Consider the following 19,020-nt stretch of genomic DNA (forward strand, 5'->3'; position numbering starts at 1 on the left):
TGCATTTCGCAAAAAACGAAGCTAAAACGGTGGGCCCCAAATAGTTATGTCACACCTTAATAATATTTTTACGCCTGTTTCCTAGACGCATTACCGAGCGGTTTGTATACGCAAATCCGTAGGTGTCGTTTTTTGCGAAATGCAGAATTGTATCTAGGTATATATACAGGTATACTTGATTGTATTGTTAAACTCCCTGAAGAAGTGTGCGCTAGTCACACGAAACGCGTAGGGGAAAATAAAAAAGTTTTACAACTCAAGTAGTTCGCAGACGTGCTGCTCACTGGTTTTACTTTAAAAAATTTAAAAACAATTTCCGTTGGAGTAAAAGTGACGATGACAAGAATTAATTTTCAAGCATTCGTTGGAACAAACGTACTGGACCATTTTAAAGTAAATACACTCTTAATGTTTTCGCAAAAGTGAGCCTTAGTTTTACATATTTTGCAATGCACTAGGGACACCTGTACACGGTATGAAAGAAAACGATGTATTAACAACATTTATTCCGAAAATTATAACTGGAGTAATTAAAGGATTTCACTTTTAGTTTATTAGTTTTAACCAGTTCTATCTATTATTGCTACTTTTAGCAGTTGACCCAAGATCCAAGAACTGCGCGTTACATTATTTGCTTTCTGTGAAATTTGGTGCGTGACGAAAGGAAAGATGAATACGACTCTAATCAAAAGCCATTATTTTCAACATCGACAAAAACATTTAACACGACTAAATTATCGATGTTTATTATTACCAAAGAAAAATTAACTTCATCTTGGCCATAGCTACGTTTCCCAATAAAACCCCCCAGAAAAATAATTGGGAAAAATTAACACTCGTGGAAATTTGGCGCCAAACAATTTGGCCGCGGCTTGTTAGGATTTATTTTCTCGACTGTTTGGTGATTCACTCACTTCACCCTGACACTTTCACTCCGCTATAAAATAAGCATGTGTAAAATTGAAGTTTGAGTTTCTCTGTATGCCTGTCGTCGGGCTTCATACGTTCATCGCCAGTTCAACTTTAACGAGGCTCGGTGAGGCGAAAATGGCGAAGCCCACGAAGATTTGATTGACGGCAGCGAAAAACGCAAAACGGTCGGTCGAGAATTGAATTTTTGAGTTCGCGTAAAGTGCGAAGTGCAGTCAAGTCGGGCTACTTCTTGTAACGGTTCACCTCGATACCAAATTTATTTACTCAGTCGTAGTCTGATATACTGAAAATAACAAGCTCGTGAATGAAAATGGTGCGTATCGTTCCTGCTACGCAATGCTAACACGATTTTAGTTTGCAATTACTGCCAGAGGTATTAAACAAAACTGTATTATAAAACTGAGTCAAACGTACGTCAGGATCTATGGTAAAGCGGATGACTGATGGCCCAAGGGGTTGGCAATCATTTCGGTGGATAAAGCGAAAACCGAATACAGATGCCAAGGTGATAGCATGCAGATCTTTTGTTCAAAACATCCGATCTCCTGTCAGCGCTCAGTGAAAAATAATGAAATAACAAATTGTCGTAGAAACTGAATTATTTTACCTTTCAATGTAGCATCTTCCCTCAGATTCTTGGAATTTCCATGAAAAAATAAAATAAAAACAGCAACACAGACACTGCTTGTTTCTGTCAATCTGAGTGCGGTAAAAAGCATTGTCAAAATGAAACTTGTGAAAAGACTTTTGCACTTCGGTACCACGGCTGCAGACAGAATTTCCTGTAAACAATAGGCTAAGTGCTAAACAACACAAGTTACCGATGAGTTGCGTTCATTGCTTAAAACGTTGTCACCTTGTGCTCTTCTGGCTCTTGTCAAAATGTACTCCTTAGTTCCTGTTTTCTCTACTTTCTTGGCTTCTCCTATGGTGTCTGATAATTGATAACAGCGCTCACGTCAAAGCAAACTTCCAAGTAAAAAAGGTACCTAGGGAGGCGGGGATTTAATAACGTTCACTAATTGTCATTAGATAAGCTACTTTTGACGCATAAATAACGTTTGCACAGCCCTGATTATATTGCTTTCAAAGTTCAAAATGCGAATCTACTTTAAACTACGTCCTACTTTACAGGTTAATTTCAAGAAAAAGAAAAAAAAAATAGATAGAGTAAAAACTTGGATTTAGTTTGGCTAAAACTGGTGATAAAACGTCGCGATTTTCTCTTCAACACAAAAAGTAACGAGGTCAATCAACATTGTCATGGTATACTTTGGTTTCGTGGCTGATCATGAGCTTCTAAACCTACTGTGCATGATTACATTCATCGCCTTTCTACCTTGAGTTTACTTTCTTATGCAAGATGGCAAAGACATTTAAACATGAATGGGCGTAATATTCATGGTGCTATTCGCTTTTCGTTACCATGGATGCCCTTGGAAGTCAGTCACTTAGACAGATATAAAGCAGCAATAAGTCCGACAATTTCTAACTCGATTGAAACATTGTCTTTTGATACAAACTAAAAGATCTGGATAAATCTATTACTCTAAATCCCGTAAACGTTCACAACTAGTTAGGTGTGCTTCCAAAATCTACAGTGAAAGAAAGTAAGCAAGATCTGAAGCCAGAATTACTTTATTTCACTTGAATTTCAAACATGCTGGATTCAAATATTTTGTACATTCAATTCTTGACTTGCAGTGCACGGAATAAGACGAATCTGGAGCGAGTCTTGAAGTCGCTTGTCTCCGTCATCAAACAACACGTGGTACACAGCTTTCTCATGGCAGTTATTGTTGACAGAAATCCTCTTGTGTGTCACCACACCAGGGTAATACCTGGTTCTTCCAGGCCAGAAACCAATTACACGTTGACCAGCGTGGACCTCACTGTAACATGCAGGGTGATCGAGTATTACTGCTGTCGGGTCAATCCTGTGTAAAGTGATGGTGTCTCCATCATCATAACTGATGAACACGGTCGTGGAGGTGGCACTTGTAACGAATCCGCGATAGTATAGACCGTTTTTCCAGCGGGCAAACACTCTGGCACCCACTGGAAGTGTAAAAATGGGATATTAGTTGATGCTGGTCGCTGCAAATGGCAAGCAAACTTTTTCAGGTCGCGTTTGACTGGCACTTAAAAAAGGCAAATTTTGGGAAAAAGATTTTGTAAAGGAAATGAAAATATTTATCGCTGAATTTGCTTTGGACGAGCTTAGAATGCTAAATGGCTAAACTGAATATTTATGGATGCAGTGTTAGCAGATACCCTTGTGTTATCGTAGGTATGAATGGTTCCTGTGAATCATGGACAAGGGTCTGTACTGACCTTCATGAGATGACCAGTGCTCAGGAAAAATCCTTAGCTGACTGACAGCGTAATAGTCCTCGTCGTTGTCATCAAAAGTGACTTTGAAACGGTTACCAGAATCTTTTTCAGACACGTAACCAATGAAATACGTGTTGCCTCCTTTCCATGTTGCTACCACGTGGTGTCCAATGTCTACGTCATGAGGCACCTTATCGGGAATTACCGCTGAAATGTCCGAGACTCTGTGAATAATCGTGTCATTGTCGTCAAACGAAATATTCACCAGGCCATTTCCAATTGATAACACTTTCCCAGGGTAATAAAGGTTGTTCGTCCAACGGGCAATAATCCGATCATCAACTGTAAAGTAAAGAACGATACCAACTATAACACAGCTAGCAAGTTAAAACGCCACTTTATAAGGAGTAGCTGACAGACCTCGACTAGTACCTCGCTTTTACCCAGCAAAGATCCAGCTCAAAGCAAGGAAGACAGAAAGATTTCGCCATTTGGATCAATATTTAGTACCCACAGTTTTACGCCAGCGTTGGAAAATTCACTTAAGCAGTTATGTCATTCGTCCTCATAGAAACTAGAAATCTCTCCATGAAACCTTAGATACGTTCGATGAACTCGAGCAGTGAGGTCGATTTGTTTGATCAGCATACCTTCGAAGTTCGCATAACCACAATTTGTCATATACTTCCTCCAAAGGAAATACCAAAGTCGCCAGCCTAAGAAGCATCCTGGTTTTATATACAGTCAACTTTACAAGACGGACACGTGGTTCTGGTCCCTGCCGCTTTTCCGTCATTTTACTGTGACTGAATTCCCTATAAGACGGACATCTCTCTAAGACGGACAACGGACACTTTGAAACCGTCAAAGAACATTCTAGAAGTGCTTTTCCCCGTGAAAAATTCTTCAGTACGGAAACGTATAAACTCAGTGTTACAGCAAATTACAATTTGAGGAGCCAAAATGCTTTTCCTAAGACAAAAAGATGACAAACATGTGTGCGCTATCAAATTTTCATTTAGTTATCTTTTCCCATTTATACGATTTGGTGATGACAATACAAATTATACTAAAAAAAGCTGCATGCATCAAGCAAATGCCTAAAATAAAAAATAAACCCACTTACCATTAAACGCATTCGAAAGTGCAGAAACGCTTAAAGCAAAGTAAAGGACCAACAGAACCTGCTTCATGGTTGTGAATGTTGCCTGTGTAAAGGAGCAAGGAGCCAGAGTGCGTCAGAGCATAATCCATACAGGAAACTGTAAAACTAAATAGTGGAATTGTGCCAAACATGTCATATGCGACCGACAAGTTAGGAGATTTCATTTCACATTAACGGATGCAAAACAAAAGAACCGTTAAGTAGATTGTGAAACATATCAGATGTAAATTGATCCACAACACTTCAACAGCGGGGCAAGGGTGACCTCAATTTTAGAAAGCGAAAAGTGGAAAGGAAAAATATAAACACCACAAGGCCAGTGTGAGCTAGCTCCCAAGTTCTTAATATTCCTTTTAGGAATGTGGGGTATTTTTCGCTAGTATTTTGGTACGCGCTAGCTTTTAGAATGCACAGGTCGTATTCGACGTATTCATATGCCAAATTTCTGTTACTCAAACCACAAGTTATATTATGTTACCTCTCTAAATAGCCTGTTAGTCATTTCCTGTACGGTAAAAAAGCATCCTTCGATGAATAAAGAACTCCTGTTTCACTTAGCTTGTTAGCATGTAGGAATCTTGGCACGGGAAATTGTGGTTAAGCCCCGGGCAGGGGGCGGGGGTGAAGGGGGCGCTGCCATATATGGGCTATATAGGTATGTGCCGCTGTGAAGGGTATGGTTTTCAAGCAGTTTACTCTAGGATAGGGTATATAAGTCAGAGCATTTGGGTCTAGAATAGGGTATCATTTTCCACAAAACTGACTGGTTGGTTGAAGATTTTATCTAGAGTAAGGAAACCAGGGATTGCCACTCAAAAATATAAAAAATTAAATCGGCAAGTTTAAATTTACGCAAATCAGCCTCAACAGTGTGATAGATGGGATGCTTTTGGGAGTTTACTCTAGTATAGGTTAGCAAAATTCAGCTGAGCTAGCTCTGGTATAGGCTAAGGGTTCCAGGGTCCCAGCGGCACATCCCCACCCAGAAATTCCCAAAGTACCCCCCCCCCCGGAAGGTTAAGCCCAATGCATGTTTATGCTTTGGTTCACAGGATACTGAGGATATGACATAGTGTTAGCGCATCAAGAAATTGCCAGTAGCAAGCTAGTTTAAGTCAGTTACACACAAGCCTTCGCACCAGCAGTTGTTCTGAAGCAAGCAATTTTCAAGTCAAGTCTTAGTTGACCTCAAGTCCTTGTTACTTTCACCCTTTTTTGCTTTACGTAGTAAATTTGTTTGTTATCAAATTGCATTTTGTCTGTAGTTTACATAACAACACCGAATCTAACCTGGTCACACCAGCTTACACCAATTTTCAACAGAGAGCGAAACAAAATATAACGGTAACAAACACAGTAATGAAAACCGGCTTCCTTTATAAAAACAGACTGCAAAAGAATTGGACATAAAAATCATAGCGCACGTTTAAGTCAATTTAGTGAACAGAAAACAAAGTGAACATAAAGTATACGTACATACAAAAAGTAAATCACTGCCTTCCTAATGCCTTCGTCGATTCTGGCCATTTTTGCTCCATACAGTGCAGCTTCTTCCTTTAGTCGGTGTTGCTCTTCTGGCCGTAGTGTGCAAACACAGACTCAAATCAAAACAGCTTCGCGAGAAATGGTCACTGAAGTCAAAGACCCACAGTACTGGCTTATTGATTGATTAGTTTAGTCACTAATTTTATTTTATGGTCTGTTTTCATAAGTCATTCGTCTTGAATTCTTAAAAGACTGACAAGTGAAATGTCAAAAAATGATTAATAACTAGGACTAATTTGCGATGCGGTCATGTTTTTAGTAGGACAGAGAAAAAATGTTTTTGCCTGGTTATCAGCAAGTAACTAGTACTCATTTGCAACACTCCACAGACATATAAGAAAGCACGAGGACTCTATCAAAAGGTGCCTTTGCCTTCTTAACACGGTATGTACTTAAAATTCCTTATTGTTCTTCATGCATTTGCCTTGCCTCTGTAATTGCTTTGGTTATCAGTTTCAAATTGTCCTTTGTCATTTCTCTAAGCACATCTAAGTCTTCCTTTATCTTCTTTACCAGGTTAGCGCATGCGAGCGTTTGTCTGTACCTTTCCCTATCTACCTTACGCAGGACGTCTTCGCCTTCTTTTTCAACATCTAAACCTGCCAGCTTTGTGAATTCTGTTTGAGTATCATTAAACAAATCTTCAAATTCCCTAAAATTGGCTAGGATATTATCTCTCAGTCTTCGAAATTGCACTGTTGAGTCTTTTAGATCACGGTTGATGACCGCCATCTTGCCATCGCTTGCTGCAGCGTATGACTGCTTGCTCTTAGCGTTACTCGATACGACGTCCATCTGACCAAGAATCTCCACCCCTTCACTGCCAGCTGAAGTCATCTAATAAAATAACGGGAAAATGGAACGCAACATTGTGAGTGTTTTTGTAACTGCTTCAAATGAGTCTCTTGTCTAGGTTTCGCAAGACTTTTTGCCTCTGTATGAACTGTTTTCTACAAAATAATGCGATAGGATGTCGAGTGCACATGATCACTTCAATAGCCAACCCTCCTAAGAAAGATAGAAACCCGGTAAATTGGACAAAATGGTTTCGTAAATTTAGATTAAGCTGAGAAAAGGTGGTCCCTAAAAGCTTCTTTTCAAAGAATAAACAACCAATGCAGAAAGCAAGCAAGGAACTCCTGACCCGGTTGGCTAGCATTCGAAAAACATTTCTAGTTGATTCTATTGTAGCTTCATTTTGAATTCTCCTGATTCTTTTTGGTGTGAACCAAGTGACCAACGCTGTCATTATTTTTGGTATCTTGTGTTAAAATGTAAAGTACATAAGAGGGTTTATTAGGCATCACAAACTCGCTTCAGCCTGGTTATCGACAAATCTCTACTGACAAGCAATTCCACGGACTCGTTATAAATACGCCTTGAGAAGTCTACTGTGAGAAGGGTCATTCGCGTATTTTTCAGCGAATACACATCACATTTTACCCTGAAATCCTTACCTTGGCTAACACTTGAACTCCGTGTTGACCCATCCCTACGTAAGGGTAAAGTTGTTTTGTTGTTTTGTCACACTCTATCAGCAACTCTTTATCTGTCACCTGGTCTCCATTCAAGCAAAATACAACTGGTACCTTGCCGTTAGATTCCATTTCGAACTTAAGAATGCAACCAATCAGATCACCTCGATTCACCACAGGAACTAAAGGAAGAGAACAGAGAGCAAGAAACTCTCAACAACGACAACAATGGACAAGTAACCAAATTATCATCTTTACTGGTGTTATATTTTTATGCCCCATTTATTGATCACTGATTTGTAGTATGCTATTTTAGATTTTCCACTAGATTGACCCATGGATACATAATAAATGGAACCAACTAAATGTGATATAACCGAATACCTATGGTTGGCTGGGCTCATTGACAATCTCAGATATTGATTGACACAATTTAGTGGACTACGTTTGATTGTTGGCGCAACGAAAATGCTAACGAGTGAAGCTGTATATAGGTACTTAACAGAAGATGGATGGATTCCTCTATTTCGCTACGTGGAAAATTTTACCGTACCTTCAATTAATCTGCGTGTTGTTAAGTCTTCATTTCCGCCATCGACAATATTTCCATCCGCGTGATAGGCCACGCTACCAGTATAGCATCCAGGTCTCAAATGAAAATCGTATCCCTTTCGCACCACGCCGACTTCGAGAAACCTGTTTCTACCAGTTTCTAGGACTAGAACCTAAGGTGGTAAGGAAGCCACAAGACACAAGCCAAGTTAAACGAGAGTACTCAGTGAGAAAATCAAACAAACACCGAACAAAACACACAAAAAGTATTTTCATTCCTACCTCAAAGTGTGGGAAGTCCTTGGAGAACGGAAAAACGTATCTGGCACCATGATGCAATAGTGATGCTGTTGATTGTGGAGAAGTCTCACAAACCTCACAACTTTTGACTCCCTCGTACAGGAGAAGGCAGTCCCTCACCTTTACACCCATGCTATGCCACGCCTGTAATGATGTAAACAAAAAAAAGTTACCAAACAGGAAAAACATGTTTCTAGTACAATGCAGTCTGCTTTGACATTAAGCAAAACCCGATGCTACCTTTTGGCCTGTCGCTAGAATATCTTGGCGAGCCAGGAATGCTCTCTGCGCAGTTTGATTGGCAATTCGACGATTACCCTCAGCTTCCAAAAACAACTGGTCCATCTTCCCTTCCTCTATAAAAAACAAACAAAAGAGAAAACTTTCTGTGGCTAGATATAATTCATTTCACACAACGCAGTTCATTTTATTTAGGTATATTTGAAAAGACGAGAGGACATTTGTAATTGTTTAAAGCAGATGTCGGTTTTGTCACGTTCTTCTGCTTATATTTCTTCTGTAAAATTTAATTGACACTATGTCTTTGGGCCACTACATTAAGGACCACATTAACAAAAAATGAAAAAAGAGCTGTCCAACACAGATAAAACTCCATCCACATCTAAAATATAATCGTCATTAACAGCAAAAACTAGGTGTTATCTCCTCGTTGTACCTACCTGTTTGAGGAAACGAAAAGCCATAAGCTGCAAAATAACTAGTTTGAAGCTTTTCAATAACTTCATCCAGCTCTTTAGTCTGGAAGAAATGAGAAAAGCGACAATAGTAGGTCTCTAACACGCATCCCTCTTCTTCGTCGATAAGAACTACGGTAAGAAATTACCCTAAAAGCACATTGGTAAAGACGACCTAGACCTAGAATTCTACGTTTCAAGAAATTGACACGATCAATTTACTTTCTGTAAAAAAAGAACAGAAAAGCATCAAGAAAAAAGACCCTTGCAGAATACGCAGATAAATGGTCAGAGCAGCTTATATTTTAAGAGATAGAAATGCTGTGATCATTTCAATCTATAAGATATACAAGTCAGAATCGCCGGGCACGCTAAAAACTTACGTGCCGTACAGCAGAAGTCGGGATGTCTGGATGTCCTTTGCAGCACCTTCTACATTTCTTCCACAACCACCAAACCCCCATAACAAGACTGGACACAAGGTTTAGTGGCACAGGTATTGGATCATACGAGCTGTACGTCTGGATTGTGATGGCTTTCTTGAACTTCCATTCCATTAAAGAATTGTCCTTAAAATAGCCAGCAAGTACTATAGTGTAAGCTCAAGACAGTTGACAAACTTCGATATTTTCACAGATCACTGTTTTTTCAAATAAATCTTACAAACTCAGTAAATGAAATACATTAAAAAATCTAAAATAAATCACATTTCATCTGACTGAATTGAACAAGAAAGAACCAAACAACAATACAACTGCTTTAAACCAAATTGGAAACCTGAATAACGTTCGACTCAGTGTCATGTCCAGGGACTTTGAGTTCCGTAATTTTTAAGAGCTGTATTCGAAGTCTGCCGCTATTGGTGACCTGAACTACCTTTAAGAGTACTTTCAGACACTAATTGGCCCTCTGTTATCTTGATATAGTTAACTGGAATCAATCATGTTAATCACTAGTTTAGACCTGCGAGCAGGCTATTTATAGGCACGCCACTAACACTGACGAAACGAATGCAACAAACAAACATAACATGGCTATAAATCTGAAGGAACACCAGCTGGTTATTTACAAAGCGTCATCAAGGAGTTGATCCCGGTGGAGGTCTTGTAAGCGCTACAAATCACTGTCCCATGCTAACTCCACAATAAGCATTGAAGCAAAGCAGGAACTGAAAGTTTCTTACTTCCACACGCTGGTAAGTGTTGGATAAAAGAGCTATCATCATGTTAACAAGAAGAATGACACCCACGACCAGGAAAATACCATACAACAAGTGAGCAAGCGTCACCGTCGCACTGTCAACTGATTCAAGCGTCTCCAGTTCCGCTATTCCAAGCAACGACCAGCAGAGGTGTTTTACCACGGTCCACCAGCTGAGAGGAGACACCAAAAGACAGAAGGTGAACTCACTTTTGTGACTATAATCAGTGTAAAAAAGTGGAGGTAAACGAGGATAGAAGAGCAATTATTGCCTGACTTACCAAGTTTTTAAAAAAAACAACAACAAAAAAACAACACATTCATTTAATCATAGCAACACTTACATGACTCAAACTTATATTATATGTCATTACTTACAATTTTCTTAGGTCTGAATTTATAAAGATGTTAAAGGCAAAAGTGTCTTTTTTTTTTAGCATTTTTCAAAAAAAAAAAATTCATTTTAAATACGAAAACTTCCAATTTCAGTCGGAGCCCTGTAAGACCCGACTTCACTCCACTGTGACCACCTCACACCTCTCCCTGACTTACCAGGTTGGTCCAGACGTACTGCACACCCTAAAAAAAAGGAAGTACTTGAATCAGTAAATCACAAATTCATGTTCTCTGTTATAGCTAGTCAATTTGCCAGGCAGTGATAAAATATATCGCTTTTGTTCTTAAGTCGCTTCTAACATTTTCAGGGCTCTTTCACCTACCCGCCTGTCAGTTGCTTTTACCTATACGGTTGCTTTCCAACTTTGCCTCAGCACCACGTGACAAGGAAAAGCTTCATATAATTGAACAGCTAAAACCTGTAAGAAGTCAGGTTCTAAACTTCTTACAAGTCTTAGCTGTTTTAACTTGAACTCAGGTCAAAACCCGACTTCTTACAATAGAAGTAAATGCTAATTGATGTTAAGCCGTAGAAATGTAAAATGTCAGTAGTCTACACAGTTAACACTTTGAGTGCCATTTACCAATTTTTAACCAATCTTTTGCATTCGCTTGCTATTACCTGCCAGTCTTGCTTCTGGTATGACGTTAAAGAAATGATCTCCTTTAACATACCTAACATAAAAAAATACACTTACGGGATACCATCATATTTTTCTGTGATAAACGACTTCTCCGACATGTACACTTTCGTGATTGCGAACGAGAAGGCGATGACAATCGCGACAAACTGCCAAAATATCGTTGCAATGTCTCTGATGATACTGAACAAGGCGATTTGAATGGTTCCAAGCCCTTTTACTGTCTCCATCAGCTGACCAAATACTCTGAAAGTGAGGATCATAGTATTGAGGCCATACAAGTAGCCAGCTATGACAAGGGATCGATTGTTTACCACGAATTTGGATGAAGACCACGTGACCATTCTCAGCAGAAACGTGCAGGTGTAGACGAACATAGTGATAAGGTCCAAACAGTTCCAGGTATCTCTGATGTGAGAAGGTGAGAAAGATTTAGTAGATGCAATATGTCAAGTCTAACTGCAGAGTTAACCGAAAAGACCCTACTACACATAGTTACAAACGATTATTCCGTTAGTGTTAATTAATTAAGGTAATTATTATCGGAAATACATTCAAAACTAAATCATGAGGAAAATTATGGTTTATAACCCCCTAAGCCCAGACATCTATTGGCTTTTCATCATTCTTTTTTCTGAAAACCAAATACAAACGGAGCTTATTTAACCTTGCTTGCTTCTTATTACAACTGGCTCTCATCGGGGGTGTTTTGTATTGGGCCAAATAATTAGGTCAGTGAATGGCTTTTAGAAAACGTATCACAATAATATAGAACATTTAGATGTAATCAACTTACTTTGTGTTAATTTGTTAGCAGCATTTGACTTAAACATAGGGCTATCGGAAACTGTTCTACCTCTCGCAGTTATTCAAAGTGAATACCATTTACCTGGTGAACTTCTTCAATTTCTTTAAAGCAATAATCGCTACGTTTTTACAAGGAGAAGCACACTTCTTTACACGCTTGACTTCAACTTTGTTATCCTTTTGCTTCTCACTTTGATGATGGAGTTCATCTAGCTCTGTGAGCAAGTCGTCAATCTCTTCCTGGTTGGCGTCTTTCAAGTCAAAGATTTTAATTTTATCTTTATTTCCTTGTCCCACTTGCACCTTTATTACGCAGAATTGCTTAATTTCCATCACCATTCGGCCCACGAAGAAGATCAGGATAGCCCACTCTTGTTCGCTGAATTCAACGCTTGTTGGACTGAGACAAATGGACAAATGGAGTCCAAGTAAGGCCAGATAACTCAACGTGTCACGGATAAATAGGAAGTAAGGTGTAGTGAAATATTCTCGATACGTCTCTGTGGAAATAAAATACGAACACACACAAAAAGGCGCGACTGAATTCTTATTACAACGCCCAAGGCCTTATGAGTCCTATGAAGCCAAGGACGGATGGATAACCATAAAGCACCATGAATCAGCGATAATTCCGCTACAAACGATATCTATTTGGTCAACCACCTTTTCAAACTAAGCTTAGTCGTTGACTGGCGCAGCGGAAAATCTTCTTTGGCATAGGATAGTGTTAGGTAGCTATGTTCACAAATGTCAAGATGCTGACAAAAGAAATCTGTCTGAAGTTCAAACGTGACAGACTTTATCTAGGTGTCTTTTATGTTATAAATGTACGCAATAAGTTTTTTAACATGGCAATTTTACTATAAATTGTGATCGAAACGACTCTCAAAGCCGTTTTAACTTTGGGTAAAAATAAGAAATAGAAACTTACCATAAAGGTCGATTTTACATCGTTCTGCGATGAAAAACAAAAATTCTTTAAGTTTGTCTAGCCACACGACCAGTATCGCAGGAATGCCTAACAACAGCTTGGTTTGCTACAAAATAACCCCATGTTTTCCAACTCGCGGCTCTTACTTGCTGCAGAGGACCCAGCTGACGCAAAGCAATAGAGAATAAAAGGACAAAAAAACGAGGAAAACAATGAAAACAATAGGTTTGTGAGGCGCAATCTATTGTGACGTGTTCTTTGTCTTCTACATCAAGAAGGAGCCCAACTCATTGCCAGTCTTGGGTGTCAAGGTTTGCCTCAAAGGCTAGCACTTATGGCCGAACAAGAATGAGTTCAAAGAAAGCGATATCTCCTCTAGCCATCTTCGCTCGTCAAGAATACATGCACAAGAAACCATGGTTTTGCTGCAGATTTGGCGTCATCAACGCATTCTCTTTCAAATGATATCTCAGTTCTTCGACATTATTCTCAGAAGCAATTTCCTGAAACATTCTCTACTTATGTACAAATGTATTGAAAAAAAAAAAAATCTAATGTAAAACAAACTCCAACCTGAATAAGCCTTGTTTATTTACTATGGAGAGTGTTATTGAGAGACCAAAGAAAAAGTAAGACAACTGGTTGTTCCTGTTTACCATTAACAACGTTTATTGATTGTTTTAAAGTAGTTTGAAATCTGGAGTTCAAAAATTACCTGTACTGTTACTCCACTTTGCCCTCCCAAGGTGGATAAGGTAAAGGACAATGAAAACAATTGGAAATAGCACCAAATCAAACAAACACCATAAGTCAAGAAACATCCATTTCCACCGTCCAATGCTGAGATAAGATGGCGTCCACATTTCACCAAGTTCACCATACCACTTGTCATTGTTAAGATTATCAATTACTGGATGGGTGAAAAACTGGAAAGTAACAATAAATAGAAAATGTTTAGTAACTGGAAGAATGCTGCGCGCGTTCGGCTTCCCGTCCAGGGTCACATGCATAAAATGTTTGATTTTTGCAGATTGTAGGTTGCAGAGTGCATCTACAGTACTGTAGATGCATCTCTGAGATGCATAAACAGATGCATCTACAGCACTACGAGTGAGCAAGACTGTTTTGGAGCCAAATATTAAGAAATTATATTTTAAAGAAAGCTTAGTTTTGGCAAGCCAAGGTTAATTAACAAGAGTGGAACTCTCAATTCTTGAATGAACGCCTCTTTCGTTTTCCTTGGAAACGTTTCTTTCTAGAATCTTTCTTCGGACGCTCACGTGTGTACATGTCTGTGTCGTTCTTGCGACCTTAGCTTATACTTCCCCTAGATAGATCCACGGTTAGCTGTCGCTAAAGATTATAATATTTTTTCTAGTTGGTTAATCTCGGCTTGAATTATCAAGTCAGCTGCGTTCGTTTAGGATTTACATCTGAATACTTTGTTTTGTGCCACCTGATTTACCTTTGGCTTGAGTCCCGGGCGTAACTAGAGTTAGCATAAAAGTGAGTTCATTGGAAAGTTGTATTAAGCAGAGGAAGTAAGCATAGTGGAAGACGTAGAAGTCCCGAAGAATAAAGATTAAGTCTCAGAGTCTCGATACCTCTCGTTGGTCAGTCGTTAGTCTCCTACAAAACTATTGTCATAAGATGCCAGTCGCAAGTCAATTCAATTCCCCTCCAGTCTTTCAAGCATGGGTTCCCCTTGGGCACACTTACCCATACGTGTCCAACGGGTGAAGAGGGACATTAAGAGTCAAGCGTATTGCCCCAGCAGACTACTTTTGGATTGTTATAACGAATCAATAGGTTCCACGCATAGCTCACTTTCTAAGGTAACAAAAAGACGATTTGTAATCACCGACCTTCTTTTGCCCAAGCTCAATAGCAGTTTCCATGACTTCATCAAAGCACTGCTTGAACTGTAAACGGCACTTTATGTCAGATTTTAAGGGGTTCATCAGACAGTTAGTGAATTCCTCCACAGAGGACGCTAATTTTTCCTCATCTTCAAAGTTTGGTAACCTCCTGTCCGCCAAAGAGCGAAGTTCGTAACTCACCTTGGTGTTAAAAACAATAACAAATGAAAAATCTTTAATTTTTGTAGAGAAACACTTACTTACCCAACTGAAGTGCTATTATTACCGTCGAGCTTCTAAAAATAAAGTTAACCTTTGTGTTACTCTTAAATAACTGACAGAACATACTGTCTTTTTTCGATTAGCTTCGATTAAAGCTCATGCGTTGGGGTTAAGGTAACACTTTTATTTATTTATTTATTTACTTATTGATCGATTCATTTATTTACAACACTTTCGAATCACAATTATCGCCTGCCTGACAATCAGCAAGATGAAATCTTTATTCACTAACACTTTCACCATCACTGCTTTTCAAATTCAGTAGGTAATAAAACAAAAAGGCACAGACACGGTTGGGATTAAGATAGTTTTGTGGAGTTGAAATGAAGCGTAAAGTTACCGCAGATTACATGCAGCATGATTGAACTAAAATCATCCCAGTAACTATACTAGCCTAATTGTATGAGCTTTGATAGGAGCTTTCAGAATTGTTTAGACTTGAGCTTCGTAGTTTATTGGTTGTTTGGATAGTCATCGAGTGAGTCTTGTGATTCAAATACCCGCAAGCCGCACATATAGTTTTTTCCTCCAAGTTATTTGCCTTCGCGCGTTAATAATTCTTTACCCTAGAACAACTGCTTGCATTGGTGGTCATGTTTGCGTTGTCTAATGTCTTTTTCCTGTTTAGGCGTTGATTCTCGAAGGGTGAACATTTTATTAGTAAGTCCTATTCATTTGCGGGAGTCGCATGAAAGTGTCTGGGTTAGTGTCCTGTAAAGATGTTGAATCCACCAAAGTCAGTCGTCCGATATAACCAAACATGCCTACTTCAAAGAGGGTATGCATTTGCTAGTCAATCCGAAAGATTATTGTGCAAGTCAGAAGACGTAATCCAGCAAATAAAACTAGATTCTTGTTTCCTCTCGTAACTTACATCGAGCGCTCAAAAAGTTATACAAAAGTCTTACCAATGATGTCTTGATTTTGGTATGAGATAATGCACTGGTTTTCAGTTCTGGATCAAAGAGGAGTTGTGAGAATATGATGGACTCACCAGCATTGACATCTGCATAGCGTTCTTCTCGCATTTTGTAAATGCCTTTGGTGTGATTTTCTCACTGATTTCAAGGAAGTTGCCTTTCCTTATGGTCTTTATCAGCGACTCCTCGAAAGCTGGGTAGACATCAGTCAAATGTAAGAGGTTATAAATGAATACTGATATATTTGATACATAAGGTTTTCAGAAGTTATTTCTACCATGGTTTGGAGGATAATTCCTATCTCAAGCCTCGCGTACACATTTAGGAACAAACATAGTGTTAAAAGAAGAAAAAAAGTAAGGTACATGTTGTTGAAGAGGTCTTATTAAGTAATTGGACCTTTTGAACCGAAATACCAACTTTGCCGGATTGGTAATAATGCATCACCAAGAAAAGAAAATTAGCAATGTTAAAAGCGCTGCTCTGCTACTACCTCTCTTTTTTGGCCTTTCACTTTCACTTTCGCTGCACGTTGTATCGCCGTCTTGTCCATTGCCGGCGAGACTCTCACATTCTACCTCAATGTCTGAAGCAGTCATCACTGAGTTTCAGGGACCTTCAATAGCCATCTAGAGAAATGTTCCAACGTATCACAACATTCGTCTCCAATTGCTGAACTGCGAGGTGGGACAAAATTTCCTTTCATCAGCTTTACCTGAAAGGAAAACGACGTATTCATAAGAACTTTAGAACTTTAGTAAGGAAGGAAGCAACAAGTACAAGAAGCATCTTTTGGTTGGGTGCCATGTAACTGCACGGAATCAGTAATGCCTTTCACGTCCTACGGTACTGCGCGTGCTCTGGTACATCTCGATAAGAGCGCTGCTTTCTTGACAATACAAATCACACCTTGATATAACGGTTATATATCGACCTGAAGAGGGCTAAGCCCAAAACGTCATCTACTTAAATATTTGACATTTCAGTTTCACCAAATATTTTTCAAATTTTTACTTCTAACTGGTTTTTTCCTCTAAAACGCAGTGAAGAGAATGGCGACGAATGAAAGAGGGAATACTTTAAGACCCTTTTGATAAAATGTATACATTACAATTAAGTTATTTGCAAATTTCACTATAATAAGAGAAACAATCCAATTAATTACGCCAGGCCTCAGTACCGCTTAAGTCTTCTTTACACTTATGATATAGGTGGTCACTTCTTGCAGATTTCTCGGCACACAAAATTGAAAAAAAAAAAAAAAAGATGGTCCCAGAACGTGGTAGTTCAACTGTCTAATATAGGAACGGCTTTCAACCCGCGCTGCCATACAGTGTTTTGTAATTGCTATTTTATTAAATCTCATGTTTTTCCCAAATTATTGCAATAACCATTTACTGCAAACGCACATGACGGTTGTAAAGGCCACTTACGTGACAAATATTGTGAAAATTAACGTGACCTAACCACTTTAAGCAGCTCATAACCTCTTCACGTGGTTATGACCGTGACTTTTGGTTACTTTACATGCAACTCATCACGATTCCGTTCATTCTAAAAAGTCATTAAGGAGTATGTCAACCCTTCAAATCACCACAGTCCCAGACAAACATAGCATTTTATGAAAGCATAGCTCAGTGTCTAAAGACAAGCAAAAACAATTAGAACTATATTAATTAATGTGTTCCAGTTGAGTCTCTTTAAGTTACAAGGTAAAAACTAAAGCAATTCAAATTGCTTATAATTATGTATGTCACGCAAGGCGAAGCTGCCAGCGTATGCAAGCTTATGCACAGCAAACAGTGTAAGATGATCGACCACGATGGGCATTCTTCCTACCACAATTTGGCAATCAAAGCCTATAAGTTAATCTGTACTGATTCCACTGAACAAATCTGATTCCAACTGAAAGACAGTGAAATTCTTCCGTGCTGGACAATATTCTTAGGTTACTCCTCGCTTAATTAAAAGCCTGACCGTTCTCGTAGAGAAATCATCCAACACAGTACTATGCTGTGCAGGGTAGTTGTCCTCGAAATCAGTTTTGAAGATGTCTTTTAAACTTCGCGGATAAGATGAATTTTTTGCACACGATTTATCAGAGAGCTGAACTTTATTTTAAAACATGTCAACCAACTTAACAGTTTTAAAAGAACGTGACTGGTACATGCGCAATACTAATTGTGTGTTGTGATGTAGTTTCAGGCGAGCGTGCATGTAATGCTGTTGTAAAATCTGGTAACGTTCTATGTACATTTGAATTTTAAGAAATAACATAAAACACGCTGGAAAAACTCGTTATGTTTCTTCACTCGTGAAATTTGCATTGTCTGTGTGCATTGCCCTCAAAAGTACATCTGCATTTGTGATATTCGACATGAGTTGTGAGTACAAAGTTTGAACACAATCAGCTTTTCTGATTATTTACCTGGGGAAAAATCCCTGCATGAGGAGATCGCTAACATTACCTCAGGTATAAAAAGCATAACAAAACCGAATACTTAAGGCTAAGTAAAATTAATGGCATAAAATTCGGAACCGAGGCAAACTTTTTAATGAAGGCGATGTTGACACAGCTCCCATGGGAGAGAATTGAAAATGCAAATGTGCCTTTCTATTTACGTAGCACTGGTTCGTGTAATAGCATTAGCATTACCTTGGAGGTAAAATTGTCCCTTGTACAAATGTGAACGTGATGCTGGCTCGCTCTAGAGCCTTCCAGTTAACAAGCACATCAAAATCAAGCACGTCAAGGAATATTTGCATGTTAATCTACGTTTTAACCCGTGACCCAAGCCATAGTTAGTGGAGGGGTCCCCTCCACTAACTATGCCCAAGCCAAGTCACGCCGAAAGTTAGCGAAACGACAGTGTAACGCAAGAAAACGTAACGGCTTGTTATCTCGTGATCTGAAATCCACGTTGCTTTAAAAGCAGTTAGTAGGAATCTAAACAGTTAGTAGGAATCTTATCAACGGATATGTCA

General features: G+C 39.0%; 2 protein-coding genes across 3 annotated transcripts; both read right to left on the reverse strand.

Moving 5' to 3' along the window:
• Positions 1 to 619: 619 nt before the first annotated feature.
• LOC145478913 (uncharacterized) lies at positions 620 to 5,991 on the reverse strand. Its single transcript, XM_081457105.1, has 4 exons — positions 5,909 to 5,991; positions 4,394 to 4,475; positions 3,268 to 3,609; positions 620 to 2,991 (listed from the first exon to the last, which is right to left on the reverse strand). Exons 1-4 carry the CDS (start codon positions 5,957 to 5,959, stop codon positions 2,603 to 2,605), a joined length of 864 nt encoding a protein of 287 aa, XP_081313231.1. The 5' UTR covers positions 5,960 to 5,991; the 3' UTR covers positions 620 to 2,602.
• A 388-nt stretch (positions 5,992 to 6,379) lies between these two features.
• LOC145478912 (uncharacterized) lies at positions 6,380 to 18,833 on the reverse strand. 2 transcript variants are annotated; one of them, XM_081457102.1, is made up of 17 exons: positions 18,692 to 18,833; positions 16,529 to 16,750; positions 16,110 to 16,228; positions 14,840 to 15,034; positions 13,690 to 13,900; positions 12,975 to 12,998; positions 12,126 to 12,543; positions 11,294 to 11,644; positions 10,752 to 10,778; positions 10,183 to 10,372; positions 9,383 to 9,568; positions 8,985 to 9,063; positions 8,545 to 8,660; positions 8,287 to 8,448; positions 8,006 to 8,177; positions 7,435 to 7,634; positions 6,380 to 6,814 (listed from the first exon to the last, which is right to left on the reverse strand). In XM_081457102.1, exons 2-17 carry the CDS (start codon positions 16,632 to 16,634, stop codon positions 6,380 to 6,382), a joined length of 2,991 nt encoding a protein of 996 aa, XP_081313228.1. In that variant the 5' UTR covers positions 16,635 to 16,750; positions 18,692 to 18,833. The 2 variants fall into 2 exon arrangements, with proteins under 2 accessions (XP_081313228.1, XP_081313229.1); XM_081457103.1 differs by having other exon boundaries at positions 6,741 to 6,814; positions 7,421 to 7,634.
• Positions 18,834 to 19,020: the final 187 nt, after the last annotated feature.

This window comes from Orbicella franksi, chromosome 2 (genome assembly GCF_964199315.1).
Source record: "Orbicella franksi chromosome 2, jaOrbFran1.1, whole genome shotgun sequence".
In the NCBI taxonomy this organism is placed as follows: Eukaryota; Metazoa; Cnidaria; class Anthozoa; order Scleractinia; family Merulinidae; genus Orbicella; species Orbicella franksi.